General features: G+C 38.7%; 2 protein-coding genes across 9 annotated transcripts in view; both read left to right on the top strand.

The window, feature by feature from the left end:
• Nucleotides 1-83: 83 nt before the first annotated feature.
• Nucleotides 84-9,795, top strand: nkain1 (sodium/potassium transporting ATPase interacting 1; the record flags this gene model as incomplete). 2 transcript variants are annotated; one of them, XM_079590857.1, is made up of 8 exons in its annotated part: nucleotides 84-333; nucleotides 549-853; nucleotides 3,113-3,250; nucleotides 3,396-3,476; nucleotides 4,497-4,694; nucleotides 4,793-4,853; nucleotides 4,936-5,017; nucleotides 7,404-9,795. In XM_079590857.1, the coding sequence occupies exons 2-8, from the start codon at nucleotides 800-802 to the stop codon at nucleotides 7,411-7,413; spliced, it is 624 nt and encodes a 207-aa protein (XP_079446983.1). In that variant the 5' UTR covers nucleotides 84-333; nucleotides 549-799. The 2 variants fall into 2 exon arrangements, with proteins under 2 accessions (XP_079446983.1, XP_079446984.1); XM_079590858.1 differs by lacking the exon at nucleotides 7,404-9,795 and having other exon boundaries at nucleotides 4,936-5,021.
• A 1,380-nt stretch (nucleotides 9,796-11,175) lies between these two features.
• pum1 (pumilio RNA-binding family member 1) overlaps nucleotides 11,176-22,302 on the top strand; it is a 29,371-nt gene continuing 18,244 nt past the window's right edge. For 5 of the 7 annotated variants that reach the window (XM_079590574.1, XM_079590573.1, XM_079590570.1 and 2 more), the window contains exons 1-2: nucleotides 11,242-11,353; nucleotides 21,458-21,771. In XM_079590574.1, coding sequence (XP_079446700.1) covers nucleotides 21,469-21,771 — 303 coding nt within the window. In that variant the 5' untranslated portion in view covers nucleotides 11,242-11,353; nucleotides 21,458-21,468. Of the gene's footprint in view, nucleotides 11,354-21,457; nucleotides 21,772-22,302 lie in introns of all 7 variants that reach the window. The other 2 variants (XM_079590571.1, XM_079590568.1) reach the window with 1 other exon arrangement.

Genomic DNA, 22,302 nt, shown 5'->3' with positions numbered 1-22,302 from the left:
TACTTTAAAGTAAAATTAGTTTAAATATAGAAATGTTTCCACTTTGTAATAAGAGCGTCCGCAGCCGCATGATGGTTTTCTTTGTGCTCAGCCTCAGTAAAACGCCTCATGTCGTGCCAAGCGCGCGGCGAGCGTCTCTGTGCGGTTGCGCGAGCGGGTTGCAGTCAGACTCGCACGAGGGTGTCTGATTTCCACCCACAAACCCTCACCCTCCTCCCGGTGCCGATGTTGACAAAGAGCCGGAGCAGGAGGATGGTCTCTCAAACTACAGCGCCAGTCTGAGACCCCCGACGGTACATCGGCTCGGGGAAATAACGAATACCGGACCTCACGGTAAGTCACAAAGGCTCGCTTTGTGCTCGCTCCGGATTTCATTTGCGTTATTTTCTTACCTCGCGCCCTTACACCCCCCCCCCCCCCGCGCGCGCTCCGTCTGATGCTTATCATATGATGCTCATTTCTGCCAGTTAAACGCGCTCACTGACTCTTCCTCTGTTCTTTGTGCTATTTTGGGGCTGTCTGCGCCTGGTACCCGGTGCGGAATGAAGGTGTGGCAAATCCGCTAAGATTGGGATCCTGTAGGACGCTTCGGTCAGGACAATTCCGCGGAGGAGGTCCGGAATGACCGGCAGACACCAGAAAGCATCGACGCACCGAAGCATGCACGCGGCCCGGTGGGCTTCTTGATGTTTTGAACGGTGATCGTAAAGCAAGACCCTGAAGCGCGCTGGACCTCACCGGGGACTCCGCTTTCTCCCGACGCCTCGCGGGGCCCAAGCCGTGCCTCAAGCGCGAGAGCATGGGTCCGTGCGACGGGAGGTGCACGCTGGTGGTCATCTGCTGCCTGCAGCTGGTAAGACAGTGTTGTTGATCATCATCAATTCATGTCTAGTCTTACCTGAAAAGATATTGTGTGTGTGTGTGTGTGTGTGAGAGAGAGAGAGTGATTTGGAAGAGGTGAAGCCAAGGGACAAGATGCCCTGGTTCTCTTTTCACTCGAGTCATCTGTCAAAACTTTGCTTTATACTTCATGCCTTTGCTTCAAACTTCATGCCCCAGATATGTATGCATATGCATGATTTGTTTGTGTAACACACAGATGAGGTGCATGTGAGGATGAGGGTCTCCTGAGGAAGGGGCTCTTCTCTCATAGGGCTGTGGGCCGGGGCTCCAGGCAGTTTCCATGGAAACAGCCGCAGCACAGAGCTTTGGGATTGCTCCTATGTGTGTGGAGACTATATTTTTTATTTACCATTGACTTAAGTGGGTTTTAATGGTCCACTGCACCCTGTACTACTGATTCATTGTTAAAGAGTTAGTTCACCCAAAAATGAGAATTGTCCCACTCACCCTCAAGCTGTCCTAAGTGTATATGACATTCTTCTTAAAAAATATCCTGGCGCTTCCAAGCTTTATAATGGGAGTGAATGGTACCTGAGATTTTGAACCCAAAAAAGTGCATCCATCCATCATAAAAGTAATCCACACGGCTCCAGGGGTTAATAAAGGCCTTCTGAAGCAAAGCAATGCATATTTGTGAGAAAAATATCCATAATTATAACTTTATAAACTATAATCACTGGCTTCCGTTAACTGCCGTACGTGAGTCTAGTTCCCGCGGAAGAGTGACCTTCGACCCTGACGTATGATGTAGGAGTAGCGTGAGCTTAGACGAGAGTAGACGCTTCTCGCGGTTCAAACAAATAGGGCAAAAAACTCAAGCTCCTCCCACATTTCTCTTTAAAAATTCTCATTTTAGATATTATTATTTTTTTTGGAATACTTTATTTTCATTTTTCAGTTTACAAGAACGAGAACAAACACAAACAAACAAACCCCCAAAAGGATGCTCCATTATTTTAAAGTAGGTGTACAATGTTTTGAGGTCAGTCACATTCCAATATCACATTATCCACATGATCTAGATAGGGCTGCCAAATTTTAATAAAGGTGTTGTATCCCTTTCTAAGGTTATATGTTATTTTTTCTAAAGGGACACAGTTATTCATTTCTAAATACCATTTAGTTATAGATAGAAGGGAATCAGACTTCCATGTGACAGCAATACACTTTTTGGCCACTGCCAGGGCTATTTCCCAAAAATTTATTTGAAATTTGTGAAGTGTTTATCAATTTTCATAAAGTTTCCCAGCAAGCAAAATTCTGGGTCAACATGACGGGTGTTTTGTTTTGATCAATCCTCTGCACTTCGGGTCAGAGGTCAATCTTTCGCCAGAACTCGACTCGCGTACTATACTTGCTTTTATTAACCCCTGGAGCCGTACGGATTACTTTAATGATGGATGGATGCACTTTTTAGGGCTTCAAAATCTAAGGTACCATTCACTCCCATTATAAAGCTTGGAAGAGCCAGGATATATATATTTTATATAACTCTGCTTGTGTTTGGCTGAAAGTCATAGACACCTAGGATGGGTTGAGAGTGAGTCAATTATGGGATAATTACCATTTTTAGGTGGACTAACTCTTTAACAGGTACGTTTTTCACGCCCCATATATTCTTTATAAAAATCTGAATAGCCTAATTGTTATTAGAGTAATTATAACTAAACTAATTAAAGTGCACAGCAAACATGGACCAGGCACAGCTTGGGAGTTTGGCTAAACTAACCCACCACCAGACTCACTCCATCATCAAATTAACCAAAATATTTAATAAACGCATATGCGAAGGACATGCAGTACTTTGTCAATGACGGACGGTCCAGTGTACGAGAATCGTCTGAGTTTATTGGCGCAGATTCGCGTGGCTGATGATCCTTCTTCGAAGAATTTCCGTGGTTAATGTGCACTGGGCCGTTTCTTGGATGAATGCTGCGCACGTCGATCTCTGCCAAGACTGGTCGCCAGCAATACCAGATTTTGTGTACCATTTCCCTGCCAATGTAACTTGGGAGTCTGCAGCACAAGCTTGTTTTGCCAGTCTCATATTTGCCTAAACAAACCCAGTATAGCTCATTTTGAAGTCTGCAGTGATGTGGGACAGCTATACGTGACATTATCTGTATTGGTACAAGCTTTTTGTGCGCACGTATGCAATGCATAAAAGTGGATTGATTGTGCATGTGATCTGTTCCTGGTGTGTTCACAGGTCGCTGCATTACAGAGGCAGGTGTTTGACTTTTTGGGATATCAGTGGGCTCCCATCCTGGCCAATTTCCTCCACATTGTGGCCGTCATTTTGGGAGTATTTGGAACGTTGCAAATCCGCTCCAGATATCTTATACTGGTAGGCATACGCATAATCATGGCGAGACAAACAAATGTCAGATGTCAGATTCACAAACAAAACTAAAATGGTGTCTTTTTGAATACTACATGTCTTATATGTGTTCATTAATGTGTGTGTGTGTGTGTGTGTGTGCATATTTCAGTATGCTGTATGGCTTGTGCTCTGGGTTGGCTGGAACTCTTTCATCATCTGTTTTTACCTGGAAGTTGGCCACCTGTCACAGGTAAGTGGATTTACTTCACTGGTCCAGACTCCAGTCATTGTGCAAATACACCAAAGTGTCTGATTACATGTTTGATCTCATGCATTGTTATGCTTTAATCTTAAAGTCAACATGAAATGGCTTTTTTCTTCTTCTGTATTTTCAAGTGAAACTAAGGGCATTTCATTTTATTTGTATTAATTGGGAATTGTTTTGATTATGAAAAGTGGGCGTCCCGTAAAAGAGTTTATTGGTTAGCATGATCTAATAGGAAAATGGGGCTTGAGGACATTTTAACTCTTTCCTCGCCATTGATGGAATTTTCCTGCTTTCCGTGTTTACGATACGATAGGATCTGAAAAAAAAAAAAAAAAAAATCTCCGGATCAAAACACAGGCGAAAAAGCAATATAAGCATTGCTAATGCACGTTGCAGTCTTAGAATAAAAACACGATTTTCTCAGCTTTTTGTTTAAAATGTTACTTTTTTCAAATTAAAAACCCACATTAAAAAAAAGAATGCATGGAGAAATCTACAATAAAAGTTAAAAAAGTTAAGTTTTTTGTTTAAAAGCTGAGGCTCTGTTCTTTCTTTTGATATATTGTGTGTTCAGATATATGCAACAACATATTCTGGGGGACATGAAAGTTTTGTTAAATTTATTAAAAATGCTGGCGGGGAAAGAGTTAATAGATTATGAAGACAATTTTTCTTTGGAACAGGATTATTATCATTATCTAAAACTGAATATTAATTTTTTTTTAATTAATAATAATGCTTAAAAAATATTAATGGAAAAACTTCTAAATGTTTCCTTGGCAATAAACTGAAATAAGTTTGTACAAGTTAAATATAAAGTTAATAACTGGAAATTAAAAAACGAATAAAATGCAAAAGCACATAACAAAATTACTCAAATTTAAACTAAAATGACCATGAAAACAAAAATTGTTATTTAAAATGTTAATAAAACTAAAATAGAGTAAATAAAACTTGTAAACAGAGTCCGAGTTGAGTTTTTCTGTTTGTGTTCCTCTTCAGGACAAGGATTTTCTAATGACATTTAACACATCGCTTCATCGTTCCTGGTGGATGGAGAACGGGCCTGGTTGCTTAGTTACTCCAGTGCCTGACTCCCCATTGGCTCCTCAGGATCATCATGTGATCACTGTCAGTGGCTGCCTACTGGATTACCAGTACATAGAGGTGGTCAGCTCAGCCTTGCAAGTGTTTCTTGCAGTGAGTGCTTCCGATTAATCTCCTTTCTTTACATGAACAAAAGTACATGCATATGAATGTTTGGCCTGTTCACATATTTGTTTGCTTCTGTTTTTCAGCTCTTTGGATTTGTTTATGCCTGCTATGTCAGTCGAGTCTTCCTGGATGATGAGGACAGCTGTAAGTGTTCTGCATTTGGAAATCTGCGGTTAGAAACTGAATTCCAATGATATTGAAGTGTTGATGACCGTCTCTGTTGCAGTTGACTTCATTGGTGGATTGGACTCGTATAGTTACCAGCCTCCACAGAAGAGTTCTCACTTACAGCTGCAGCCTCTCTATACGTAAGTACTCATTCATTTAGGCAATCTTTACTTTTTTTTTTAGGGCTGTCAAAAGATTAATCGTGATTAATCGCATCCAAAATAAAAGTTTGTGTATGCATAATATATGTGTGTGTACTGTGTATAATTATTATGTATAAATACACACACATTCATGTATATATTTAAGAAATATTTTCATTTATATACTGTATATACATTTATATAATTTATATTATATATATAAATATCTTATATATAAATATAACCAATTTTTCTTAAATATATACATGTTTGTGTGTGTTTTTATATATATAAATAATTATACACAGTACACACACATATATTATGTAAACACAAACTTTTATTTTGGATGCGATTAATCACGATTCATTTTTTGACAGCCCTACTTCTTTTTTTTTTGTGAGTGTGTGATGGGACTATGTTTAATTGCATTTATTCGATTTTTCTACATGGAATAACAAGTGCACAAATAAAAAACCCACTTGCAACGAGATAAAATGTTGCAACAAGAGGGCTACATCCGAAATGACATACTTCCCTACTATATAGTAGGCGAAAAATGTCTGAATTCACAGTGCCCATAAAAGAGTCGTCTAAAAATCTGAAGTGTGCATACGATGGACACTTTACTATCCCATGAGGCCACGAGAGAGGATTTGTGAACGGCAATGAAGCAACGCAACTGACGCCGTAGGTCACATGACAATGACAAAGTACAGATTCCATTCATACTATATAGAACATACTTTTTTTAGCTGTTGTGAAGTAATTATTTAAAATAAGTACCTACTCAAGAGAGTATGCAATTTCGGAAGCAGCCATTGCATAATTGAATGATGAGCATTTCAAAAAGTAGTGTGCCACATTAGCCGCGTTTCCACTGTCGGGCCAGAAGCTCCACAGCGCTTCACTAAAACACGCCCGTCACACGCCTCTCTGGAACAACGTCACACTAACCCCTCATTTCACCAACAAATGCAAGTTTTATCAGAAAACTAATCAGAAAGAAATCACTGGAAACAGCGTGCATCGCGAAACAAACATGATAAAAATGACCGTTTGCTGGCATTTTTTTTACATCAAATTGTTTGTCCAGTAAATGTATATATTTTATAATTTTTTTTAATATATTTTATAATAAATAATTAAAATGATCAATTAAGTAATTTATCAATTTACTTATTTATAATGTTCAATTTTTATTTATTTATTGTTATTTTGCATTTTAATGTTAAGTTTTTTTTTAAGAAAAACATGTTAAAGGAGAACTCCGGTCAATTTTAACATTGAGCTCATTTTTTTGTAAATTTGGAGTGCTGTCAATACAGAGAACAACGACAAAAATCAGTGTTGCCTACACCGTGTTATCCTCTTTTTAAAATTTGCACCCTGTTGACTTGAATGGGGCACATTATAAACCTGCTTTTAGCCTCTTAACATCCTTGATGTGTCATACAAGTGCCCAGCCATGTTAGATGATTCCTTTAGAGTGAACATAATCACTATGCGCGTGAACTCGACAATCGACTACTTTGGACTTCGACCGAAAACAGGAACTAAACACAGGTATGTGCGCTGGCTGATATAACATCATTTTTATTCATATCTTTCACATCTACTGCAGTCAGATTCACTCGTGTTCACTCTGAAGGAATCATCTAACATGGCTGGGCACTTGTAATGAAACATTAAGGATGTTAAGAGGCTAAAAGCAGGTTTATAATGTGCCCCATTGAAGTCAACAGGGTGCAAATTTTAAAAAGAGGATAACACGGTGTAGGCAACACTGATTTTTGTCGTTGTTCTCTGTATTGACAGCACTCCAAATTTACAAAAAAAATTAGCTCAATGTTAAAATTGACCGGAGTTCTCCTTTAAAGGGACTTCTGTGGGATACTTTCCATTTCGCCATATCTGGTCATTTAGTGGTGAAAATTTGCATACTTTGCACAGTATATGTACTATTTACTATAAAAATAGCGTAAGTAGTATGGACAGACGTACTTCAAACACAGGCTGCGTCCAAAATCACATACTTCCCTACTATGTAGTAGGCAGAAAACAGTATGTGACAAAAGAAGTATATCAGTACTCATAAAAGTACCCGGATGACCAACTACTTCCGGTGAGATTCTGAAGTGTGCATATGATGGAAACTTTACTATCCCATGAGGCCACGGGAGAGGATTTATGAATGGCAGATCACATGATAATGTCAACGTGGTGAATGTAGTGCATCCAAATGACATTAGTACTATATAGAGCGTGCAGTTTTAGTGGTCGCAGAGTAATTAAGTATCTCCTCAAGAGAGTATGTGATTTCGGACGCAGCCTATTGGTTTAGAAACTTCACTTTGTAAATGTATGGTTTTTTTATCTCTAGGACTGGTTAGAAAGCAGAAGAAAACCCCACCTTCAGAGGAAAACAACTGCTTATCTCTGAGAGATGAAGTCCTCTGCATTGTGGGAAATGTTCTACCAACTTCAACGTCTGTATCTCTCAAACTTTGCCTCCCTCTATTGGAGAAAATATATAGTGCCACACCAGCCAGAGTCACAGAGAGAGAACAAGCATATGGACACGAGCATTATTAAATCAGACTTGAAGACAGGAACAGATCTTCTATGTGTGTGTGTGTGTGTGTGTGTTCATACGTGCACAAGCACATAGGCCTTTGTATATGTTTGTGTATTCACAAGGTGGCCGACCTTTGACCCAGGTAATCTTTGAGCACACGCCGGAGCTGCCCGCTCAGCTCTTTCTGGTGTGTGTGTGTGTGTGTGCGTGTGTGCGTGATTGTTTATACTCTGATATGCGACACTATAATGTAATGTGTTAGATGAATGTTTTAGGTTGGGTAGATGTGTATTTGAGGAATGCTGTAGGACTTTGTGCATGTAAAACTCACGACAGAGGAGTTGAGCCTCTGGTGGCCCTCATACGTCTGCGTGCATGAATGTGCGTTTCTGATTGTGTCGATGTACACGGATAACACGTTTTGATATGTACTTATGCACCTGACGCATAATGTGACTAGCCATATATGTTTATTTGAACACAAGCTTAGAATGAATGTATGTTAATGTACAATACTTGTTTCAGGAAGGCTGTGTTTGTGTGAGCGAGCGAGCGAGTGTGTGTGCGAGGGACACACCTGAAGGGTGGGACAGTTGTTCGGCATAATAAACTCTTTCTAGATTATTCTTTGTCTTGTTGACTTATAAATGCTCCACAGAGGGTTTGTGTGAAATAAAACACTGGTTTTGATGGATGAGGATAAAAAGCTCGGTCTCGTTTTCACGGCTAAAACTGTTGTTCCCTAGAGAGAGCTGTGAGGCAGATGTTTAGACAATGACCAGACCTGTTTTATCTCATTATACATCATTTGAAATAGTTCACTCGCAGCCAATGTCCTTCTGCCATTTACACAAAGGCAAGTTAAGCTGCTCACATTTCGAACAGCCTGTTATTTTTTAATGACTGCAACTTACAGGTGAAACTCGAAATGTTAGAATATTGTGTAAAAGTTAATTTATTTCAGTAATTCAACTTAAAAGGTGAAACTAATATATTATATAGACTCATTACATGCAAAATGAGATATTTCAAGCCTTTATTTGTTATAATTTTGATGATTATGGCTTACAGCTTATGAAAACTTTTTCACAATATTTTAATTTTGAATTTGGGGTTTTCATAAGCTGTAAGGCATAATCATCAAAATTATAACAAATAAAGGCTTGAAATATCTCACTTTGCATGTAATAAGTAAGCAATAAGGTACGAGACTGACGCTTGGCGTCAGGCCTAACAACGCCCTTCAGCTGTGACTTATTCACGATACAGCACTTGCCTCGAGTACCTTATTGCTTTTATAAAACGGTTACCACACAATACAACTATTAAAGCCGAAAAAGATGTATCTATGCAGCTTTCATGAAGTAAAATCACTAAAAGCCTTCCTTCCGCTGGAAAAAATAGTCCCTGACCGTAAACAGCAACAGTTACATACATTATTTCGCCAATAGATGGCGGCAAAGACTGTCTTTATGAGTGAGTCAGTCAGTAGAGAAGACTTTTACATTGAAAGGACTCAAACTTGTGATCATCACGGAGAAGGAAGACGCAACTGACAGATGACTAACGTTATGGGCACGGGAAAAGTTAAAAGGACAAGATATAGCAGCGGACATTCAAATGGATTTTTTATTAAGGATATATAGGACAGACCTGAAGGAAAATGCTATATCTACTGTAAATACAGGTACACTCGCTTACTCGATCTCTCACAATATTTTACTATAGAGCAAATGAGCAATGAACAATATCGAGATCAAACATGTGTTTAAGTTGCTAAGAGTGGTTGCTAGGGGTGTTGTGTAGTGATACATAGAACAGTTGGGTGAAGCGGTCATAGCCGTGTTTTATCGTGAATAAAATATTGACCAATCAGAATCAATATTAGTTTCACCTTGAAAATTGAAATAAATTAACTTTTGCACTTGAATTTTTCGAGTTTCACCTGTATAATGAAGAACATGCATCTTTTCTAGTACTGCATGTTTGTGCCAACTATGTCTGTAGAGAGAAAAGAAACACTGAATAATTCCACACGGTAAAATTTGTGACCAGATTTACTTTTAAGGCAAGACACTTGAGGAAAAACTATTGTGTTTTTTCATGCACTGGTCAGTTTATTTATTTATTTTTGATTTGGGGCTATTTTGCTTTCATAACGATGACTGTAATGGAAATAAAATGTTCAGATATACACATTTAAGTGTTTATTTTATTATACTTTATCTATTTACATCTGTAGATTTACAGTTACAACTCATATAAGATTTCTGTTTTAAACGTATAGGTTATTGCTATTTAATTAGATATTTACATTTAAACATGACATATCATACAAAACTATTTCTTAAATTTTTTAATCTATTGACCAGCTGCTATGAAAGATTATAATAAAAAAGGACGATCCTTAAAATCATGTAAAACACCATAATACACATAAAACCACAATATGTTATACATTTAATTTTTTAAAGGGTCTGTTATTAATGCATTATTAACATTGTGTTTCTAAGGTATTGATATTTGTTACACTGTAATTATACATCTAAGTACTGAGTTATAATAAGTAATGTATTAGGATTTGTTTTAGGGTTAGTTGCATGTAATTACGCATAATTAATAGTTATTACTACACATGAAACATATGTAACAATGACACTAAAATAAAGTGTTACCAGATTATAATTCATATAAACATGTCAGATTGACACATGAATGCAGTTATAATAGAGAACAGGCCTCTTTTCTAGTCTTCATCATGGCAACTGTGTTTTATAGAGAAAAAGAAAACATTAACCTGTAAAATATAAAATGTACTGCCACTCTGAATGATTATTGAATCCATCTATTGTTAATGTATAATTAACATTGTATTTTAAAGATACTGAGATTATAATACATGTAAACATGTCAGTCACATTTTGAACGGGTGATGCTTTATTCACATTTCAGAATTGTATATTTCTCAGTAAGTATTATTTACATAAAATAATAAAAAACTATGTTAATTCTGATAACTATTAATGCTGATAAAATACATATATGTAAAAAAACATTGCAGCCTTAAATTTTTAAGTACAATGAACTTGGATGTTTAAGTCATTTCAACTTAAATTACATTAAACTTACCGTACTTTAAAAAATGAGTTGAAACTTGAATAACTTACAAAAAGAAGTTTATTTTGATTTTTAAAACTTACTTTTATGAGTTAAAAGCAATATAAAAACATGTTGTCATTGATCACTTTTTACAGTGACCTGCTGTGACTGCATTTTATTGCCTTTTATTTTAAAAAATTGCTACAATTGCCTGATAGAAAAAACCCTATTTATTAGTTTAGCATTTTCTACTGAGACCAGCAAGTATGATTATTGGGCTACAATAGGCTACATATACAAATAAATTGGATAGGCTATGTCTTGCCCCAAACAACAGATACACCCAAAAGATGAATACATTTCTACTCTTGTAATAGGCACAAAAAAATAACTTCACTTTCAAAAGCCCCTGTCGCATTCGCTCAGTGTGTCACACATTATGCGCGCCTGTAAATCTGTACATTGTTGTATGTGTCTCGAGCACAACAAAGGACGACACTCCCCTCTTGGCGCAATGAACCGCACGCGCTCCTTCTCATGCTACCCATGATGCCCCGCGCGCGTCTGCTTGGATCGAGCCGCCATGTTGTCGGTGTGAAAGCTGGGAGCTGCTGCGAACCGGGGCTGAAATCCGTCACCATCCGCATCCTCCACCTGTGAGTATCCCTCTGTTCTCAAACCGTATTTCCCTCCTGAACCGTTTTAGCTCACCTCGCGTTTATTTTTTGGAGTTATGATGCGTAACGAGTGATTTCGAGGGCTTTATTATAAGGCTGTAGCTCCCCCTCCTCTCCCCGGGTCTTCCTCTTGCTAGTGCTCTTCCTGTCCAGACGGCCCGGGCCTTTTGTTAACGGGAAGAGGACCTGTAGAATAGCGGCTTACAGACTATCAGGTACCGGTTCGTGCGTTTTACACACCCGCTTGTGTCTGTTTTATATCGGGGAACCGGCTATGTTTGACCGTTTAGGCCGTGTAATAGTCATTATAACGTTTGATCAAAGCCTTGCCAGACAGTTCCGCCCCTCACCGATTCCCATGTCGCGAATTAATGTGACAACTCCGATAAACGCCTCTGTTTCACGACTGTCTGAAGTCACCGGGTTCGTGTGCACCGTTATTGGCCGTTTATGCTCTTCCTCCTTCTCTTGAGGGTTAATGCGCGCGTCTTTTGTTACCTGTCTGTGTTATCATGATGCAAACGCATGCTTTGGTCATCATGGGTAACGAGTTACGGTATCTCTGCCCACTTCCGGGAGGTGAACATGCAGCCGCTCAGGAGCTCTGGTTTCCGGGTGTCTGTGGAGCTCGGGCCATGTAATGGCGAAACTGATCGGGCTGTAAAGTGCATGTAATCTATGAGGACAATGGCTGTCTCAACTTTGGGTATCATATGCGTCACGTCGAGGTAGGCAGCTCAATAGCTTACAGGACACAGCCAATATGTTGGCGGTGCAACAGTGCTCTTTCTTTTCTATCCACCTTTTTTTTTTTTTAAGTCTTTAATCCATAAACCAAACCAACCAGCTACAAGGTGAATCATAACATTACAAACGTTGATTTGAAGCTGAAAAGTATCAAGCCAAAGAGTTATTTCGGTGGGATTTGCTTTGTTTCAGTTTTTTGATCGCCGCTGGAGATTCTTTGCAGAATCATTGGTTATAGATTATGGCTGTTAAACATGATTGTTTATATAAATAAACAAGTTGAGGAAACGCATGCTGAATGCGGGCTTCAACAAAACAACATCATAGCTCACAATAAGTCTGTGCTTAACAGATTATAAGTTATTGTTAAAAATCATTTCCATTATTTAGAAAATAAATGTGATTTTTTATTTATTTTTTTACTTCTGGAATCTGACTATTGCACTTTAGTATAAGAGCAAGTTGTTTTTTATTCAAGTCATGCTGTGATGAATGTGAAGGGGACTTTCGGTTTGATCGTGTGCTTGGGGGATTTCTGTAGCACTCATTCTGTGGCATTTTATCTCTTTTCCACAAGTCACAAGTGTGGGAGTTGAATGTGTTTTTCCATATGCAGGTGTTGCTTCAAGACCCCGGATTTTTCCTTGAATACCTGAATATAACCCATATTTAATGAAGTCAGATTCACATTTTCTTTTACCTTGCATGGTTTTGTTTTGAGGATGTGAGGGCATGTCACATAATCTGTCCATGTAGGTGTATGTCTCATTTGTCATAGTTTCTGTCTGTGGTGGTTTACCCTCTAGTCTATTGACTCCTGGTTTTGACTTTATGTGCTGGTTTAAGAGACCATGTTTATCATAAAAAAAATTGTTCTGACGGAGGCCTCGGGAGTGCTGTGTGCACACAGTTATCTCAGTGTTTTTAAACCGCGTGTTGCTTCACCCTGTGTACTATCTTGATTTGAAGCTCAGGGCATTACTTCATCAATGTGTACAGGATTACACCTAATGGGGATCTGTGCAGCTGTATAATCTTGCTGAATTGCAATTACAACCTTTGAAGTTCCTAGGGACAAATTAAAAAGCAGACATTTAAAAAGTAGGCTTATATTGTAACCGATAAAGAGCAGAAAGAGGGATTTAAAATGTGTGTTGAGTGGACATTGCCTGTTATTTAGTATGCTTGAAATTAGGGTTGTCACTAATTATTATTTTGGTAATGGGTTGATTATTTTGACTAGTGTTGTCACGGTACCAAAATTTCAGTATTCGGTACCAATACCTGTGAAAATCCACGGTTCTCGGTACCAATTTCGGTACCAAAGCTTAATTTAGGTTCAATTTGCATATATTAAAGCTGCAGTCCGTCGTTTTTCCTCTTTGTCGCCATCTCTGTTAGAAATCTGCAATTGCAGTTATTCGCGGAATTATTAACTGTGCGTGGGTAGTAAATCGGCATGAAACAGCGCGGATGAACACAATGTATGGCTGCCGCGTCGCTGTGGATACTGTAACGTTACTGTCATCAGCAATCTCAGAGTATACTTTTTGAAAGTGTCAACATTAGAATTTTCATCGGAAAATGTCATCTGAACAAGTAAGTAACATTCACTTTTGTTCTGACCAAATTCGGGGGGTGGGGGGAAGCATTGCAGTGGGCTATATCATGCTGATTAAATCTAACGATTGCTTATATCACGTCAAAACGTGAAAAATATATTTTTTCTGTAGCCAATCTGAAGTCCGAAGTCTTTGGGTTTTACAACTGGTGAATCTCCAGTTGTCCCTGGTGATTGTCGCTTTAAACTTTCGGGATCCGCCATACCAAGTGCTAAGCTAAACCTCCACCATCATCCACACACGCTAGCCGGGGACTCCTTCTCTCTGTGTACAGAAGTGACGTAATGACGCAAAGACATGCTCGAAATTCCCGCGGAAATCCACCAGTACCACTGGAATTAAAATCATTATTACAAGCTTACCGTTTTGAATCGAGGTAAGGCAAGCAGATCGTTTTGAACACTGGCTGGTTACGTTTTTTTTCAAAAATGTCTTTTTTGATATTTTTAAACCCAAAAAAGTGCCGGACTGCAGCTTTAAAGCAGGGCTCAACATAAAAAAAAATCCCCCCGGGGCCAGTAGATCAGAGTTTTGCTGGCCCCTTCTATATTTTTACTGGCCCTGAAAGAAATATAAGGAAAAGCATGGGAAACCATTTCTGGCACATCAGAATGGGTGCTGAACATAATAAAAGTTCGCTCGCAGACTGCCGCGCAGGGGCGGACTGAGACCAAAAAGTGGCCCTGGACTTTCTTGACCCACAGTAGCCCACCACATCCCACATCATAACACATTGGCTCAATGTGCAGAATAATTTTTAACACTACTTATAGCATAAAAATATTACACAATACAAAAATAAATGCTATTTAAACATTTATTTTAAATAACACAACACATATTAGATAATATTTGTAAAACAAAGGGAAACAAACAGAAGAACATTGACACACAACAATATTAATATAAAACTATCAAGACATTAACATTTTGCATTAACATGAATCCTCATGGCATAGGCTACTATTAGGCTATCATGTGATATTAAACTTGCTTCTTTTCTTCCAGCTTTTCATCCATAGACAATTATTTGTAATTATGTGCTCAGATTAATTCGCAGTAACGGATCAATATCTCTCTCTCTCGCTGTAAAACTAAACGTGAAAGGGGGCGTGTTTCAAGATACTCAACATGGAGGGAGGGCAATACACTCACATGCACACAAAACACACTCCTTGTCGGCCGCGCCCGCGCGATCGATTCACTCAGCCATTTGCGTAGAAAATAAATGTAATATGATTTCCGTCATTTTTTAAATATATTCGTGTAGCCTTCCGAGTGGGCCGGCCCACATTGGCCAATCCGCCCTACGGTGAAAAGCGAAGTAGGCTATCACATCTAGGCTACTTGGCGCCGAAATAGCGAAACTGCTGGGAAAAGGGGCTATAAAGACCGTTCCTCTAACGCAGAGCGAGTCGGGCTTTTACAGACGCTACTTTCTCGTCCCCAAAAAGGGTGGTGGTCTCAGACTCATCCTAGACCTCAGACGTTTGAACAAGCGCTTATGAAATGCTCGTTTAAATTGCTGACAACCAATCCTCGCGCAAAGTCGCCCGTGAGATTGCATGGTTTATCTCAGTGGATCTGAAAGACGCTTACTTTCAGATACAGATAGCATCCCGTCACAGGCCATTCTTGATATTCGCCTCCTGTCGAGCTTATAAGTACAATGTCCTGACGTTCGGTCTATCCCTAGCACCTCGCAGGCTCGCACGTTCACGAAGTGCATGGACACGGCGCGCGCGCGCTCGCCCCCCAACAACGGAGTATGCGATTGCGAATACTGAACTACCTCGACGATTGGTTGATTTTAGCTCAATCGGGACGCAGAGCTTATAATTCACAGCCGGAATATTAAATAACCTGAAGTAACATTGACACTCTTCGCGCCACTGTGTGACGAATTGCTGTTTGTTTTGCTGATGGCCATACTCTTTTACTGGCCCCGGGCCATCGGGCCATTGCTTATGTCGAGCCCTGATTAAAGTGTATATCCATTTGTTAGATAACATTAGATAAAATGACCTAACAATAAACAATAGTTATATACTGAAGCAATTATTCTCTTGGGGTAATTTAAAAAATGTATTAGTAGGCTGGTACCGTAACCATTTCATTTTTTTAGTACCGAAATGGTACCGAAGTACCGGGTCTTTTGACAACACTAATTTTGACGATTAATTAGGTAGTCAAATAATTTTTCTTGTAATAAAAATAGACCTACGTGAACTTAAAATACATGTGTATAATAACGAGGCAATAATAATTAGTTTAAATAAAGTATCAAAAGCTTTTTATTGAACAACACTGTTAAAATGCATAATGTAAAATATATAATATAAACATAATCAACTTGTGTACATTACGAATTAAAACAAATACCTGTAGAGGGCGCTAATGGCCTGGTGATCGCTGTTGTTACACTTTACAGCATGATCAAATCCTTGTTAAATATTGGCCAAGTATTTAATTCAAAATGTCCATTAATGTTTAATATTTGGTCACTTATTTACGATAGAAAGGCTAGAGCAAGAACATGTGGACATCAAAACATGCAAACTCAGAGCCGGGGGATTAAACTTTTGAAATTGTAGTTAACAACAGTTTGGATGTTTAGAAACACTGATGTATTCTCCTGTGTTGGCTTAGGTTTATAAATGATTAAGCAACCCAAACCCGCAGAATATGCAGAGATGGAGTCTGTTAACCGAGCTGCTGAGACGCCCATGCATGTTAATGATAACAGTGCAACACTTTACGTGAAACACAAAGCAAATCAGAGTTTATGTTCCCGAACTATCAGCACATGCAGAGACTGAGTTTGTGTGGAGCAGCATTTACTGTGAACGCATGTATTAAATAATTATTCATTTAAGTGAATCGCAGATGTTGTGATTTCACAATAGCACTGTGCTATAATATGATTTTTTAATTGTTTTAATATATCGTGCAGCTTTTGAAAACGCTCTAATAATGCGGATCATGGATTCTTGTCCGTGGAATGCGGCACTTCCGGTATTTTGGAGGTTAATTAATTTTTTTTTTTTTAAATCAAGTACTCCAATTTAATTGAGGAATTGTGAGAGCCCTAGTTGAAATACATTTTTTTTAAATTAATATATTGAATACATTTTTTTCATTTTAATATTAGCTAATGTTTTAGTAATGTTGTTTTAAATGCCTATATAGCCTTTTTATTTTTTTTAGTTTCTTTAGTACATGAAGTTAAACTTGCTCAATAAAAAAATGTTTTTTAGATTGAGTTAGCTATTATAACCCTACCTATTATTTTACAGTAAGAGTTTCTTTTCTTATTTCTTAGAGCCTTTTGTCCCATCACATGATCTTCTAGCCAGTTGGTGCTCCAGCTTCCTAAACCTCTCGTACTAATGAGACTAACGACAAATCTGTGGTCCTTTCAAACAGTTGTCAGGGTTACATGACAGAGTGTCTTGAAAATGTTTGTGGTTTATTCGTGATCTATTTCATAGGTTTTCACATTGTGTCGTCTCAGTATGCTTTCACTAGCAGTGCAATAATTTTCATTTGTGTATTAAATGCATCACATAGTCTAAATATCTTGACACACTGCATCCAAGTTCTTCTGCTTGCTTCCTACCCAAAAATTAAACCTGGTTTAATTTAATGCTAAACTATGTGTGCTATAAGTATGAAAGCTCCAGTGCCTGGTGAATATTTCAGCTGAGTGTGTGACAGTCCGCTAACAAAGTTATGAAAGGTGGTTATGAAATAAACTTAGTGCCTTTTTGGAGACTATTATTTCCAGAAGAATATGTGTGACATAATTTGCTCTCAGTGCTGCCAACACCTCTGGCACCATTTTGGGGTGAGATTACACCGATGCATCAGGGTTTTAGAGTTGGGATTAATTTGTTTGTGGTGGCCTATATCTACATATCTATTTCTCTTTAAAAGATCGGTTCAGTTTTAGATGTGAAAGCAAGAGCAAAACTCAAGTTGTGGCCTCTTTTTTTGGGTGTTGCTGAAACCAAAAATGCTCTTGTTCATCTTTTTAGGCTATTTATAGCAATATTAATAAACTATTTTATATTGTAGTTAATTTAACAGAAAACGAGTTTCTTTGTCTTTTTTCATTTAGGTAAATGTAATATTTTTTTCTAAAAGTACCACTTCAGAAGTTAAGACACATGTCCTTATATATCCACATGAGGCATGATTGCACATATAATTCTGTTAGAAAGTGTTTCTGTCTTTTAATAAGCATGAATACTGAAATTGAAATCATATTATTGATGGCTGACATATCAGCATGTAAATGAAAACAAGATAACTGTAATTTCCTTGCAAGCAGAGAAAACAAGTGTAACTGTCACGAGAGGAAACGTTTTTTTCCTCCTTGTTATTGCACATCTTTTGGCTTGAGGTGCTGTGGTAGGAATGTTTTGCAAAGAACCCTCTGTTATCCACGATAAATGGCTGTTATTTGCCGACTCAGGAGTGAGTAGGGATTTAGAATAATTGCTATTTTAGATCGACCTTTTGTCCTGATTTGCCTCTTAAGTGGCGCATGGTCCAAATGTTACAGAAAAACATTTGGATAATTAAATGTAAATTTTCTTTGTGTATGTATTGCAAGACAAATATATATATTATATTATAATTGCGTACTGTTTTTAAAGTAAAAGTGTTCATTTTTTGCTAACTTTCTGGGCATCTCACAATGAAGACACAGCCCAGTCACAGAGGCAATAATCACCTTTATTGCTTATATAAATTATGCTGCATTTCAATAGGTTTGAATTCACTGACCCAAGTTCATGTTAATAATGGCACAGTATGTAAGTTTCGCCGCTAGAGGTCGCTTTTTCAAAACAATAACAAAGGCGTACCGTATTATCCGGACTATAAGTCGCACCAGTCAAAAAATGCGTCATGAAGGGGGAAAAAACATGTTTGTTTATTTATTAATGGATAGTCTCTTGAGATGCAACATCTCATTTTCAAGAGGGTCCTATAAATATATAAGTCGCACCTGACTATAAGTCGCAGGACCAGCCAAACTATGAAAAGTGCGACTTATAGTCTGGAAAATACGGTAGTTTGATGAGGCCTTGAATGAGCGTGGAATCATGGGAGTTGTCTTCACTGATGGTATTGATGGGACTCATGTTCGTGGGTGAGCTGATGTATTGAAGTTTTATTAAATGGTAACTAAACACTAAACCAACTTTTTTTAGTTAATGATCTGTAAGAATGGGGCTTCATAAATGCTGTTCATTGATTCGAGTACTTTTTTAAACATTTGATTACAAAGTGTTTTAATTTTCAAATATATGGTGTAAAAACGTCTGAGTGCTGCCCTCTTCAGGTTAAACGGAATCTCCTGAAGTAGGGGTACTCTCTGACGGTTACTCTGTCACGCCCCTGGCAGCCGCTGGTATAAAAGCATCTGGTTCCGTCAAAACCACTGTAGCGAGTCAGGAGTTGGAAATTGGAATTACGAGTATTGAAAACGATCAGGATAGCGTATTTTAGCATCTAGTTAGCATAGCATTTATATAGTTATTTAGATTATTTCGTGTAGCCTAAGTAGTTATTTAGCATAGTTGTTAGTGTTGTTAGAAGTATAGTTAGTTAGTAGCATATTGCATCAGTTAGGACAGTGTAGATTTTTAGCATTAGCTTTATCTGTGTTTAGTACAGTGGTTAGGATGGCACGTAGGTGTAGTGTTGCCGGTTGCAACAGCACTGCTGGACTGTATAACTTTCCACCAGATTTGGAAATTAGGCGCCAGTGTTTACATGCACCTGTGTGCCAAACGCTGCTCTTCCTGCATGGACTCCACAACCGCCGGCGCGTTTTGCTGGATATTTTTTTTCACATAGCGGCAAAACATGCTTAACGGATAATAATCCACTCAGATACTGGACCCATTCTCTCTTGTGCGGCTGCTTCGCTAGCATCGCCGGATGCCTATCGCGATGCGGGAGTTAATGCGATGCTACACCGCAGTTTGAGCTAGCGGCTCGAATTGATATGGTTTTAGCTCTGACTGTGTCTACATACAATTCCTCCACTTCAGGTGAAGGTGAGGGAGAAAAGTCCTCGACCTCAAATGACCGCTCTGTTGCAAAGCTATGCAACACTCCAGTCACTCTCCATCTTAGCGTGTCTGACAGCAGCTGTCAATCACTGCGGGTCTGTCAATCACCCGCTCAGCCCCGCCCTCGGTTCGTCCGTTGGGCTCTGCCAACTTTTCCAGCATTTTTCAAATATTGCCAGTGGGTGGAGTCAGGCTCTGACCAGGGGTTTAGTTACCCTTTAACGTTACTGTGCTACGGTGAAACTGAGAGCCTGGGAGATTTTACACTGCTGTTTTTATTATGCTTACGCCGCAGTCACCCACTGTCGCTCCTTTCGCGCTGTTTATACATATTTTATGATTAAAGTTACGATTAATGTAGTTTAACGTCCACCTCCTTCGTCCCTGAACTTTGTATACAGTTATGTTTATTCACTTAAATTCACATTATATTATTTTATTTCATTCTAATGAAATAGCCACAAATGCTGAATTACTCCTCATACAGGTCACTTTATTTGACAAATGTATCCGTCTCAGACCTGGTACTCACAGTAACTCAAGAAAATGACTAACCGTGTTGAGCTATATAACAATGATTAGTTTTCTGTCGATAAAAGTATCCAAACAGTTGCTCTCCTGTATAAAAAAAACCTGCATAGTATATTAAAGTCGTGTCTTTGGTGTTTCCATGATTTCTACGAAAGTAAAACGGGAAATCAACGGTAGTGCGGAAGCGGATATGACATCATTGACAGGCGACCCAATGAAACGGGCTATTACGCTGGTTAAAATTAATTTAAGGGTTGGAAAATTTCTGGATAATGTTAGTACACAAGTCAACAAAATATATAACATTGTTCTTGAGGGTTTTATGTATTCTAATCCAAAAATCTTACATATTGTGCCTTTAAGTGAATTTCAATAGTAAAACTTTTTGTAACAAATTATTTTTTACAAAATAATACTTTGTCAGTGAGTGTATTGTATTCAGTAATATGGCGATTCTTAAGTTTTTTTTTTTCACCCATGATGTATTTTTATGCGTATGTGCCACTAATGTAACTTGACTATTAAATGTGAATCTATGTCAAGCTAGAAAAATTTACCTTTTCTCATCAGGAAAATTAGTTTCAGTGGAAATTCCTCCATAGTTTCGACTCTTGGCTTTCCCCAGCATTTCCAAAGTCATTCTGTGACAATGATATCAGATGGACATTTGAGTGAGAATGAAATGACTCAATTTGACAGACCCGCTCGGCTTGATTAACTAGAACAACAACCTCTGCTTTCCCCACTGAGCCTCAACAAGTGTGTGCGATGTCGTAATGAGCACTGACTATCACACTGATGGATTGAATTGACCTCATTCCAGCCCCTGACCATGTGTGTCTCCTTTTCTGTTGCCTTATATTTTCATGGGTCAGGGATTTATTTAGTTTTTCCTTGATTCAATTCAACTCCATAGATGGTTTCTTTAAAATAAGTAAAGTTGGTTTGATTTAGTCATTTCTTGCCTTCTCATCTCATCCTCAGCCTGCCTTGAGATGCACAGCTGTGGCAATATGGTAACTGAATGCACTTTAAGTGCAAAGCAATCCCTGGTGCCTTAGGGGTTAATAGTGTTTTGTGTTGTTCTTGTGTTACAGTCTCTGGTGGAATGAGCGTAGCGTGTGTGTTGAAGAGGAAAGCTGTGCTCTGGCAGGATTCGTTCAGCCCCCACCTGAGACTGCCTCCCCCTGACAGGCCATTACCCAGCATGCCTGTGGTGCTGAGTGCTGCGGGCCACCCCCCCCAACCCGGCCCTTCTCCTCAGGCCCCTCCCCCTACGCAGGGAGCAGGGCGCTCTCAAGATGACGCCATGGTGGATTACTTCTTCCAGCGGCAACATGGCGACCAGCCCGGCTACAACAATTGCAAACACCGCTGGCCGACTGGTGACAACATTCATCCAGACAACCAGGTGAGAACTGTGTAAAATTGACCAGGTAGATGTTTTTTTTTTTTTTAAAGAGGACCTATTTATAATATTTTACGAAGTCTTGATTTTGTTGTTAGGGTCTACTAGAATAAATAAAAAAAATCCCATATTCTCCCTCTCTTCCCAGTAATGCTCTGTTTAGTTTCTGTCTCTATGAAGCCCCTCCTTCTAAAAAAGCACAATGTGCTCTGATTGGTCGACTGGACCAGTGTTTTGTGATTGGTCAACTGTTTCAAGCGTGTTTGAGGAAATGTCCCACCTCTTACCATAACCGTCAGTTTAAACGCGCTACTAACTCGCTCAATCAGCCCCCGCCCCTTTATTTTGCCATGTGCTTTGATTGGACGCCTGGAACAATCAGAATTGGCTAGAATTATTTAAATAAGGAATATTGTGATTCCCGGAAGAAAACTAAAGATTACAATGGAGGCGTTTCAGGCATAGGTATAATCCAATCCAATCCACTTTATTTATATAGCACCATTTAAATAAACACAAGGTTTCCAAAGTGCT

This window comes from Phoxinus phoxinus (genome assembly GCF_949152265.1).
Source record: "Phoxinus phoxinus genome assembly, chromosome: 19".
Lineage (NCBI taxonomy): Eukaryota > Metazoa > Chordata > Actinopteri > Cypriniformes > Leuciscidae > Phoxinus > Phoxinus phoxinus.
Note: the sequence above shows the minus strand (reverse complement) of the source record. Positions and strands in the feature narration are given on the sequence as shown.